This window comes from Lottia gigantea (genome assembly GCF_000327385.1).
Source record: "Lottia gigantea unplaced genomic scaffold LOTGIsca_9, whole genome shotgun sequence".
Taxonomy (NCBI): Eukaryota; Metazoa; Mollusca; class Gastropoda; family Lottiidae; genus Lottia; species Lottia gigantea.
The window spans coordinates 3,455,691-3,468,548 of record NW_008710950.1 but is presented as its reverse complement, the minus strand read 5'-3'; the positions used below and the strand labels follow the sequence as shown (position 1 = coordinate 3,468,548).

Sequence of the window (12,858 nt, the reverse complement as noted above, 5' to 3'; positions counted from 1 at the left end):
TTGTTAATTAAAATCAATGAATATTTTTATAATTAAAGATGTGTTTCCTTATTTTCATTTATGTAAATGAAAATGCTAATACTTATATGAATTGAAAGTAGACGTGTTCTTATGACTTGGAAAAATATCAGTTTGTCTCACATGTCCATAATTAATCCATAATAAGCTAAATTAGTAGAGAATTACCAGCAGAATTCCAATGAGTGACCGATCAAGAAAGGTCAAAAGGTCTTTTTTTGTTTATTCAGACTGTATAATACATGTACATTTATGATTGGTTAAAACTCCTAATTATATGCAATAAGAACATAATGATGCTATTAAGAATTCATGATAATTCATTAGAAACACCAATTAATCAAATAGTATGCTTAATTTAACACTTAAAAATAAGGAAACCTATCCTTAATAAAAATACACCCAATCTGAAAATGTGTAAAATTGGTTTTCCTGCGGAGTATTGCCATACGAAACTTCGCGTCTGACCTAGTTACCAGAATCAAAATTGCTGGGAAGGGAGCAACCAGTTTTCAGTCTGAATTTTTTTAGTTCAACAAACTTGTTGAGGGCAAGATTGAGAAACTAACTTCAAATTTTGTAAGAAAAGAAGTCTGACAAGGATATTGCGGTGTTTTCTCATAGAAATAAGTTCAGGATATCAGTGTGTTGATTTATAAAAAGAAGTCTGGGATGTTGGGGGATTGATTTATAAACAGAAGTCTAGGATATTGGTGCTCACTTATAAACAGAAGTCTAGGATATTGGTCCTCACTTATAAACAGAAGTCTAGGATATTGATATTGATTGTAGGCATAATAGAGACTACAGTTTTTATCCAAACTAGATGAAACAAGGTATGCATGTATACATTGATCAGATCTCACTCGAGTTCGTAATTGCTAACAATCGGATGAAGGGTTTCAGAGTTAACTCCTTGACTTAGTAAAATCTTGTCAAATTTGGCTTGCAGGCACAATAGAGACTACAGTTTTTATCCAATCTTGATGAGACTAGATGAGATCTCGGTCAAGTTAGAAATTGGTAATAATCAGATCAACAGTTTCCGTGTTATTGCCCTTGTGTGTACAGCGATGAGACATTGTTCATGTTTGAATTTCACGATAACTTGATGAACTGTTTCAGGTTTTTGCCTTGACCTATGGATGATTTTAAGATTATTTGAAAATTTATTATTAAGCCACTAAAAATTTTGGTATCTATTCTGACAGCTAGTAGTGGGCAAATGTAACCTTGCCTGGCAAGCTATCTTTTACAATGTTTAAGTTCCATTGCTCCCATCCACTTAATGAAAATTTTCTTAGGGCAGCGGGAAAGCAATTAAAAAGAAACCATGACAGATAACAAAATTTCATTCTTCAAAATATACACAATACACAAAAACAAGAGATGAACAATTCAAATTTACCTATTATTCACACTAAAATCAATAATTTCAGAAACATCAATTATATAACAGCAGGGCTGGGCGTTATTGGTTCAAGTGGATATCATAATATCTATCATTGAAATATCCCCAGATGTGTATATATCACATTATTTCTTATGGGTTTTACTGCGTATTGAAACAAAATGTTACTTCTTTGCGTCAATCACAACTCAATCTTAATAGCATGAAAAAACATGTTTCAAATATCAAGTGATTAAAATTGTATAGATGATCTAATCTGACCAGGGCTTTGATGGTGTAACATGATAACTATGAATATAAATTCCTATAGCAGTATTTATCATGATACCAGTCTATCACCCAGCCCTATATAACGAGATAGCTGTGGGTATAAAGGGATTTCATTCTGTGGTAAAGATTATCTAATAATGTAACAAGGACCTGCCCTATAACTCTATATATACATGTATATGTAATTGATACTGAAGTAAATCACAAAGAAAGCACAATTTGATTTATATGCTAGATATTATTTCTTGAGCAATTGAAATGTGTGGACTGTATTTCAATATGCAGTCAACATGTTTCAGAAATTTATTCATTCATTCACATATTAAAGTTTAACAATTACAGATAAACCCAGAAAGGAACCCAAACATAAACCCTGGAAGACACATCTAATCCCTGCTAATAGCAAATCATGCAATAAAACTCTCATTCCAAAATAAGCCAATTATATCATCACTTTTTCACCATACATTAATCTAATTATTTAATATTATTGGTTAAACCTCTGTTTCACCTCATTTAAGTTATCTAAGGCAAAATGCTTTGATGTACCATAGGATAAGGATGAATTGGGAGGCACAAATGAGTTTAACAAACAGTTAGATTTAAAATTTAAACAGTTAGATTTAAAATTTATGTTGTAGTAAAATAATGAGTCTGTATCATATTAATAATTTTCAATAATTCTGCATAACAAAGGAGTGAACTCACTGGTTTCGACTTAATATGTTGATTGTATGTAGTTTCCAGATTAAGTTCATTAAAATCATAATTTTATTTGGGAAATTTATACTGTATTATCATCATTTCAATTTTTGGTTGATATATCTAAACATATATCATGTCAAATTACCAAAACAGTATATTGCCCAGTTCTAGAATAACATGTGCTTAGTTTATAAACAACCTTTTTTCATCAAATAAATAGCATAGACTTATCAAACAATATGGTTTATTTTTCTAGATGTTAATTTAAATAAATAGACAGGTCTAAATGAAAGATAGCCAATTTATTTTCTTTCCATGTATAAATTCATTGCTATATATATTTGAAAGAGAAAAGAATAGATCATTGATGCTGTTTTTTTTTAAATAAACCAAACATATAATTTAGTAAAACCGTTTTCTAGAATTTTCTTGTCTTTTTTGAAATACCACAAATCCTACAACACCACACACACAAACTCCAATAATAATTAAAATAATAACAAAAAATAATTTTATTCCTGATAAATTTCCTAATAAATATGAGCCTTTATTTTCATCCACACGATCTGAAATGGAAAACACATGAACTGTACAGTTTACAGATGTTATGTTATGAAATTAACTGAAAATAAAATATTTCTTTCATATATTACAGAAACCTGACTAAAGTGTTTTAAAGGAAGGTATACTTGATGTTTTCAAAAAGTCCCATTTCACATCAGGGTCAAATGATTTGAAATATAATCAATAATAATGATAATATTATATTAGATAATAACCTACCATCCAACCAATATAATATAACATAGAACCCTTAAAGTTTGTTGTCCTTATATAGCTCACTGTTATGTGATCATTTGAACATAAGAAAATTGAGACTCATATAGCTGTCTGTTCATTACAAAACAGTAACACCAAAATCTATTTAGGCCTAGTCTGAAAATCTGAGTAACAACATGATATTTTATGATCACCATTATTACATCTTAAATGTAAAGCATATTGTAGAATAAAAATACCTCTAGGTTCCTCCATATATTTTGCTTCTGGTAATCCAGTATATGGTGGCGTATCATTCTGTAAAACAAACATAATAAACATAAATTATCATCATAACATATTTCAATCATATACATATTACACACAATCTATAAACACTAGTTGACCACCAAGAGTTACCAAATGATCCCAAAAGAATAAGCAAATCCTTGTTTGAACTTGATTCTGAAGGCTGCTGAGGGGGTAAATCTAAAAGATTTTGTTTTGAAGCAGAATAATAAGAATTACTCACTGTATCATCCGTATCTAATTCATAAAATTTGACCGATATAATATCATGATTATCTGAAAGAAACAATGATTGTTAAATATTACTCGGGTTATTAATAAGATCCAAAATAAATTGGTGGTATGAAAAACTAAATTTGCTAATCTGTCCTGTTATTTAAAGTTTATCTTAGGTAACTTATTTCAGACACAAAACATGTTACTTGGTTGGTGTTCGTTTCCAAAGCTTAGAAACCATGAATGTGAAAATCTTTTTTTGAAAAAAAGAGAATAATAACACCGTTAATTGAAACAGTGTTTTTATTAAAAAATAAATCTAAACATTTAAGCAAACCTGCTAACTCTCCTGTAGCTGCAGAAACACCAAAATAATAACCAACTGGTAATAAAACACCTTTTACTGTAAAACATTCTTTCCATTCATTTTTATTATCTATATCCATTGATACCTGTAGTTATCAAACTTTACTAACATTCTTTTCATACACTTTATTTTTCATTTTATTATAAAGCCACAATACATATCTATATCCCAGATTATATTGCTATAATTCTTAAATTAAAATCTAAATCATAGATAAATATACTCTGTGAATAGGGATGCTCAGGTTCTAAAATAAGTGTTAATAGTTAAATTCTAGCATCTAAATCTATAATAGTAAATCTATGAATACTGTTACCTTTAATTCTGTATTGTGATATCTTACTGCAACATGTGTATCATAGTTTTTATTTCTAAACTGAGCTTCACATCCTGCTAATTGAGTATGTGTTCCATCATCATCATGATCATAAGCTAAGGACCCATTATTCACCATTGCTGATATATATGGATGTTGATGCTGAAATATAATACTTATTGTATGATTATATTTATTACAAGACAGCTTGTCAGGCAAGGTAACAACGAGAAATGATAACAAAATCTTTAGTGGCTTAATAATGAATTTTCAAATAATCAAAAAATATATATTTATAATCAGGGCAAAGCCAGAAACTGTTCATCATTTCATTACCAATTTCTAACTTGACTGAGATCTCATCAATATATACATGCATACCAAGATTCATGAAGATCGATAAAGGTAGCTTGCCAGGCAAGGTAACCTAGGCCCACTACCAGCTGTCAGAAACGATAACAAAATCTTTAGTGGCTTAATAATGAATTTTCAAATAATCTTAAAATCATCTATAAGTCAAGGCAAAAACCTGAAACAGTTCATCAAATTATCATCAAATTCAAACATGAATAATGTCTCATCGCTGTGCACACAAGGGCAATAACTCTGAAACTATTCATGATCTGAATATTACCAATTTCTAACTTGAGATCTCATCAATATATTATATGAATATCTAGTTTCATCAAGATCAGATAGAAACTGTAGTCTCTATCGTGCCTACAAATCAAATTTGACATGTTTTTACTAAGTCAAGGGCAATAACTCTAAAAAACTTTCACCCGATTATTACCAATTCCGAACTTGACAGAAATCTCATCAATATATAGATGCATACCAAGTTTCATCAAGAACAGATAAAAACTCTAGTCTCTATCATGGCTACAAGCCAAATTTGACGCGTTTTCACTAAGTCAAGGGCAATAACTCTGAAACAATTCATCCGGTTATTACCAATTTCGAACTTGATTGAGATCTCATCAATAAATACATGCATAACAAGTTTCATGAGGATCGGATAAAAACTGTGGTCTCTATCGAGCCTACAAGGCAAATTTGACGCGTTTTTACTAAGTCATGGGCAATAACTCTGAAACCATTCTTCAGATTATTACCGATTTCAAACCTGTCCGAGATCTCATCAATATATACATGCATACCAAGTTTGATCAAGATGGGATAAAAACTGTATCGTCCTTTCAAGAAATGTTAACGGACGGACTGACGGACAGGGGCGATGGCAATATACGTCCACATTTCCATGTGGGCGTATAAAAACTGTAGTCTCTATCGTGCCTACAAGACAAATTTGACATGTTTTTACTAAGTCATGGGCAATAACTCTGAAACTGTTCATCCGATTATTACCAATTTCAAACTTGACCCAGATCACATGAATTTATATATGCATACTAAGTTTCATCAAAAACGGATAAAAATTGTAGCCTCTATCGTGCATACAAGAAATATGGACGGACAGGTGCGATGGAATATACGTCCACATTTCCATGTGGGCATATAACAAGAGACCCAGTTCAGTTCAAGTGAAAGCTATATTAAATTCTTTAATCTGTTATATAAACTAGTAGTTGTCTAACATTACCATATTCTTAGCAGCTTACAAAATAACTGAGAACAATTCATAATTATCTAAAAAAAAATTAAATTTTCAGGCACACTCTCTGCAAAGGCAAAAGATAGATATTTATAAAAGTATTAGGGATGGTTTGAATAGATCATTCAATCCAAGCTTTCACTTGAACAAACTATACTAAGGGAGATAACAACAAACCTTAATTCTTTTTTTTTTTAAATATTTGAAATGTGGGCAATTACTTACATTATGAGGACCATTATGGTTACTATAAGTATCTAGAAATATGGCCAAACCAACAAATTGATCTGAGTTACCAAAAACATTTCCTACAAAATCAAATGTAATTAAACTCAATGCAAAACAAATATGACAATTATGCACATTTCGAAAAGATCTAAATAATAAAACAATTTAAATCACCATTTAATCTATCTTAAAAGTAATTTGACTATTGGTGAATCATAACAGGATATCCAAAAATATCTTAACTCAAATATCACATTCTAGTTTAATGACGGGGAATTAATCATACTCACCCATTTGCATTCTATCTTTAGTATACCATATAGCAAAACCATCTCCAAATAAAGTTTTTCCTGAGCCATGAACTTTAAAATTAACATGTAATTCCCAGTTCCTAACAATACAAGGCTAAAACAAAACATGTAGATAAAGGTTTGTAATGCATATACTTAAAACTGGGTTTTTTTTCGTTTTTTTAATAGGTAAAATTTTCCAAATAAAATATTAGTTAAGTTTTAAAAAAGGTTTTATGTATCTTACCACATTATTCCAAATAGCTCCTTTGATACTTTGATGATCTGAAGTCAGACGAATATGTGAATTTGTCACCAAAGTGTTTCCTACAAAATCCCATAGTGGAACAGATAGACCAGAACCTAAAATTTAATCAAAAACCATAAGCTTTATAAACATTTATACTTCTTAACAAAGACAGATTTGTCTTGATATCATGAAGCTTAGTGATGCATAGCTTCTTTATCTTCTCTTTGCTCTTTTGATTAGTGGAATATCATCCGGCCTTAACAAAGTCTGCAATGATGCCATAATAATAATTAAAAAAGGTCCTATGCCTTAACCACATTAAAAATGAATTATTGTTGAAAACTTTTTATATAAGCAATTAGGTAGCAGATTGACATTCCTTACACAAATTTCAATTGGTCGGGAGGTTATCATAAATCATTTTTCGAAAGGGCTCAATTTTCTCGTTATTGTGTGAGTGTGCTAATTTCAGTACAGTATGTTTAGTAAATTAACCTTTTCAGCTTTGGATGAATAGGCTAACCGAAGTAAAATACAATTATAGAATGTCTTGTGGTCCATAGAAATATTATAAGGTTGAAGTATTTGGAATCAGAATCACGACAACTCAGACCGCTTTTCATAACAAACTTGAACTCGGACCAAGTTTTAAACAATTATTAACCACTATTTACTCTTACCTTACTTTTCACAACACACTCGGCCCACTTTCTTTTTAAACGGCCACAAAAATGATTATCTATCACGACAAACTCTTCGCACGTTTCACGACACACCCAAAAACAGTTCATTGATTAAGACACACTCAGACCTCTTTTTTGTGTCTATTTAATAAGTCCTTTCTAACAAACAACAATGTCGGGTGTACAGTCAACTCGTCTACATGTCAACCTGTCGACAGTTAACTCATCAACAACCTTGAGTTAACTCGTCTACAACACTGAGTTAACTCGTCTACAAAACTGAGTTAACTCGTAAACACAAATTATTGAAATAAAGATATTATTTTGAAAACCAGTGGTGGTTTTGTTTTAATAATGATCAGCTGATCGTTAATATCTTTATACTTGGCTTCGATTGTGAGCATCATTCAATTAACAGAGATCAGCGTTAAGTAAACATTATGATAACAATTTTACAAACCAATTATTATAATTAGTAATTATCAATAAAAAAAACCCATTCTGATGTGAATATGATTTTCACCCTCACATATAATAGGCCTAGAATTATACCATTTTGATCCAAAATCATATGAAAAAAATTGCCTCTTTTCAATATATTGCCTGCTATGCAATTTTAAAAATTTGGAAAAGCTTACAAAACTACTGTTTGGTAAACATGGGTTATATGTACAATGTCAGCTAGTAGAATGAATCCAGTAGTTTCAAACAAGGTCAAATGTATTAATGTATAGGCTTTCTTTGACAAATACAAAATGGCGGATTGCAGTTATTACCAAACGTCACATGTTTTTATCGGCTGAATTGCCTTATAATCCCAATCAGTAATTGGAATTCCAAGTGTTGTCTGCTAGAATGTAGTCCAACGAATGAAGTCAGTTGATCAACTTGCGGATTCAGTGTCAGCAGAAAAATTCTAAGGAACACAATGTGGGCCATATTTTTATGTTGTTTCCAATGACATTTTGCAATAAATCATGCTAGGTATCTTATTTTGTCAGTCACTATTTTTTTTTTAAATCATTGTTCCTTAAAGGAATTGTCATTAGTTATAATGAATTTATATTAAGATAAATACTAAAAGAAGTTAATTATACCACTGGGTAACCATACAACGTGTTTTTCTTGACTTATTTCCAGATCAAACATTGTACCGGTACACAAAAATAGAAACAAACCAATTTTAATTATTTTGTAGAATATCTGAGGAAACTTCTAAGATATAAAAAAAAGATAGTGGACCACAGCCATATACGCCCTTCACGGCATGCGGATGGTAGAAACAAAATATCCATTTTAAGTTTCATCAAAATCGGTTGAAAACTAAGAGAGTAATAGCATATTCAAGATTTTGGGGCAAGGGCAATAACTCTGCTTCTAACGGTCGAAAATAGCTCAAATTCAAACTTGATCTTTGTTTCATGAATATGTATACACATACCGAAAATCTAGTTTTTAGAGTGTTTACAAGCAAATGATGACGGTGGACGGATCTTCGTTTCATGAATATGTAAGCACATACCGAATTTCATTTTGATTCCTTCAAACACTCTAGTTTTTAGAGTGTTTACGAGCAATTGATGTTGATAAAAGCACTTACTGTATAGAAGTTAAAGGGCGATAACTCCTCAAAACTGACGTAAGAGGCCTAAATCTTGAAAAAGCCTTAAATTTAATCAGAAGTAAACTAAACTTTCTCAAACCTTTCGATTTAGGTCCAATAACAACCATTTTAAGTTTCATCAAAATTGGTTGAAAACTAAGAGAGTAATATCATATTCAAGATTTTGGGGAAAGGGCAATAACTCTGCTTCTAACGGTCAAAAATAGCTCAAATTCGAACTTGATCTTCGTCTTATGAATATGTATACACATACGGAATTTATTTGATTCCATCAAAAAATGGAACGCACGGACAGGGGTGCCGACAATATACTTCCACATAGAGAGATGTGGGCGTATAAAAATAAGCATATTTTAATTTTGACAAAATTTGGTGCGCACGAATATAGGCTACACCACCGTATAGATATAATGTAAGAAGTGACTCAAATTTTGAACTGAAAATTCTCTATATAAAATTACATATTCAAATAGCCTAATCTAATAGTTTTTAAGTTGCTCATTGGTTGGCATTTTCACCGCAACAAGACCGAGGACAATCAATTTCCATTCTTTTCCTAATTTAGTTAGACTGGAACGTGAGGAGACGAGTAGTCCATTCTGAATACTGACAGCAATTTTCAGACCTATCACACACACCGTACTATGCTTAATGAATCGCTGAAGTCGTCCCTTTGTGCACCTGATCACTTCAATTCGCCATATCGACATGAAAAGTGACCATATGAGTTAGTAATTTTTAGATCTATTAAACACTATTATGTTAAATCAATCGCCAAAGTCATGCCACTATGCCTCTATTGCTGCAGTGCACCCTGATCATTTCCGATTGCGATATCGACACAAAACGTGACAATATGACTTTGTAATGTGTCCTGATTACTTACAGCAATTTTCAGATCTATTAGATGCTCCATACTATGTTAAATTGATTGCCAAAGTCATGCCACTGTGCCCCTATTGCTGCATCGCAATCCGATCACTTCCGATCGCGATATCGACACAAAACGTGACAATATGACTTTTTAATGTGTCTTGATTACTTACAGCAATTTTCAGGTCTATTAGACGCTCCATACTATGTTAAATCAATAGCTAAAGTCATAGCAAAGTTCCCCTATTGCTGCATCGCACCCCGATCACTTCCCATCGCAATATGACTTAGTTATGTGTCTTGATTACTCACATCAATTTTCAGAACAATCAGACACCCAATATTATGTTAAATCAATCGCTGTGAGTAATCAAGACACATTACTAAGTCATATTGCCACGTTTCTTGTTATCAGGGTTATCGAGGTGCGATGCAGCAATAGGGGCACAGAGGGACGACTTCAGCGATTGATTAAACATAGTAAGGCGTGTGCGATAAGTCTGAAAATTGCTGTCAGTATTCAGAATGGATTAATCTATTATATAGCATTGTAAATTTCCATATCAATGCACAAGTGTCAAACAGTAAAGTGCAGTGACAATTTTGATGTCAATGATTTCTGCAAAAGCCGTTACACCGATTTGAAAAATTGACAATGAGACTGAATGATTTGGCAAATTATGTAAACAAAAGAGTTTAGTCCCCCTGCCATTTCGCCATCATCGGGGAAAATTTCACTCAGTACATCACTTTGAAAATTGATTTAAGATGGAAGGAAACGTTGGAACTGTCCGAAATTTGCTGTGAATATTCAGGACATATATAATAACCCCTCTACCAAGTTTCAAAACGATAGCTCAACGAGAAGGGAAAGGGGTCGAAACTGCAACAGTGCCGTGTAGACTCTATACAAAAATGAAAAATAAACAATATCCAAACTCAACATATAATCGAATCTGATTTCACAAACCTTGATACGGTTTTGTTAAGGTGTGTTCACGTCGCAAATAATCTAGTGGATTGAAGTCTTCAGCAAGAGAGAAGTAAAACAACAATAATAAAGGTATCCTTCGAACTAAAATCGTGTAGGCTGCCATTTTGGTTTACACCTTTTAAATTCGAGACATTTCCGGTATATGACACCGTGGAATTTGCGATTGGCCGATGGTTAAAAATTGTTCACGGTATAAGGGAGAAAACTTTGTTTAAAAAAATTACTGTAGCCTAATTTGTAGAATGTCCCATTAATTAAAATTTATGAGATTAATTCTCCAGGTACAAATGAACATAGAACACTCGGGTGTTATGTTACATCTCTAAGAAATGAATCATGGCCGTCATGGGCTTTGTTTCAATCTGCTACAAATTTGAAGCTAGATCAAAAATTTCTACTCATATTCTTTCCCGAAAATTCAGGATCTATTTGTTTTGAGTCTGAGACCTTAGTCATGATTATCTACGACTACAGTTCATTGACAGTTGAAACTGTTTCTTGGTTTAAACAATATTTTATTTCTATATTAAATGAAATTTTTACAGAAAATAAGTAAGATTTCGACTACAGTTCATTGACAGTTGAAACTGTTTCTTGGTTGGCCTATGTCACTGACATAGAGTCATGCCAAGGTGCAAAACTGATGACATCTCTACACAGTTTAGGTATCAAAGCTAAGTAGTGCAATACTATTACAGTTTCTTATTTCTGCTACAAATCTAAGCTTAAACACGCAAAAATGGTTTGAAATGATCAACTCATATCAGAAACTAAGTACAGTTTATTAATATATGAAATGATGAAAAAGAATATAACATAATAGAAAAATAAAAATTGTTCCCTCATGCACATAGAAGTACAAATAAGTGTAGCATTGATAAATTTATGAAACTATGACATCTTATTTTTCAATAATATACTATAAGCTTACCATACCAGTATTAAAATTATATGACTAGCTGTAGTAAATTGAAAACATTTAATCAAACTTTATTTATTTGAAAATATAAAGGACATGCAAAGATTTAAAATATATTTCTAAAAATAAGTATTAAAGTGGTAAACCAATAAAAATTTTGTTTGGGAAGCATGAATAATAAAAACTTAGCAGAACACCAAAGTAGTAACAACCCTTTTCCTCATATTGCATGTAATAAATATATTCATTTATATGATTTGATAAGCCTGAACTTAACCTTTAAAAGTATAAATATGTAGCTATATAGTTTAATAGACTGTGCACATAAAGGGGTGATTCAAACTTAAAGTGAAACTGTCTGCAATTATATTGCATTTATCATATCTATATATAATGTGTGTCCAGGTCATCAATAAACTCACCTTGAACAAGTTTTGTTTCTTTGCCAATGTCATTGTACAAAATATGTCTCTAATCCCATTATTCCATTACATGATTAGGTAACTGAAATTTTGAAAGTTTTGACTAATGCCCTTTAAACAAGCTGTTACCAAGTGACGTCACACAATGTTAATGTCTTAAAACTCACTTGGGAGTTCAGGGTATATGATGTTTCGTTTCATTTTCAATCAGTGTTCAAAGGGTAAACAGTGAAAATATTTTTTATATGTAATTCCATTAAAATATATACCTTTTTTTTACCCCACAACAATAATCACTAGCCCTTTTGTTCAGAGCAAATGAAAGACAAGCAAAAATATCTTGCCTCTACAGTAGTTGATATGGTGTAACATAGAAACACATTAAAGGGACAGATGCACCATTTTTTTTGAGCAATTATACTTGAGTCTCAGAAATGGGAATTATTCAACTAAGCTAATCAGTAATAGTGTTCACAGCTGACCATCAATTTTTGATTTTGTCTCAAATCCATGTGTGTTTTGAGACATATATAGAAAAGAAATAGGAAAAGAAATTCCTAGTTTGAGATATTTTTGAAGGAATTATGTG

The 12,858-nt window shown here is 31.5% G+C and overlaps 1 protein-coding gene across 1 annotated transcript; it reads right to left on the bottom strand.

Annotated features, from left to right (window-relative positions):
• Positions 1–1,352: 1,352 nt before the first annotated feature.
• LOTGIDRAFT_203299 (hypothetical protein) lies at positions 1,353–11,038 on the bottom strand. The gene is made up of 9 exons (XM_009068382.1): positions 10,905–11,038; positions 6,752–6,867; positions 6,505–6,619; positions 6,212–6,294; positions 4,372–4,533; positions 4,026–4,140; positions 3,696–3,748; positions 3,424–3,481; positions 1,353–2,970 (listed from the first exon to the last, which is right to left on the bottom strand). Exons 1-9 carry the CDS (start codon positions 11,029–11,031, stop codon positions 2,807–2,809), a joined length of 993 nt encoding a protein of 330 aa, XP_009066630.1. The 5' UTR covers positions 11,032–11,038; the 3' UTR covers positions 1,353–2,806.
• Positions 11,039–12,858: the final 1,820 nt, after the last annotated feature.

Coding starts and splice junctions, on each gene's coding strand:
- LOTGIDRAFT_203299 (XM_009068382.1), bottom strand. CDS start 11,031: ATGGCAGCCTACACGATTTTAGTTCGAAGGATACCTTTATTATTGTTG. Junction 3,749..4,025: donor AGCTACAGGAGAGTTAGCAG/GTTTGCTTAAAT, acceptor TGTTTCTTTCAG/ATAATCATGATATTATATCG. Junction 2,971..3,423: donor ATATATGGAGGAACCTAGAG/GTATTTTTATTC, acceptor TTTCCATTTCAG/ATCGTGTGGATGAAAATAAA.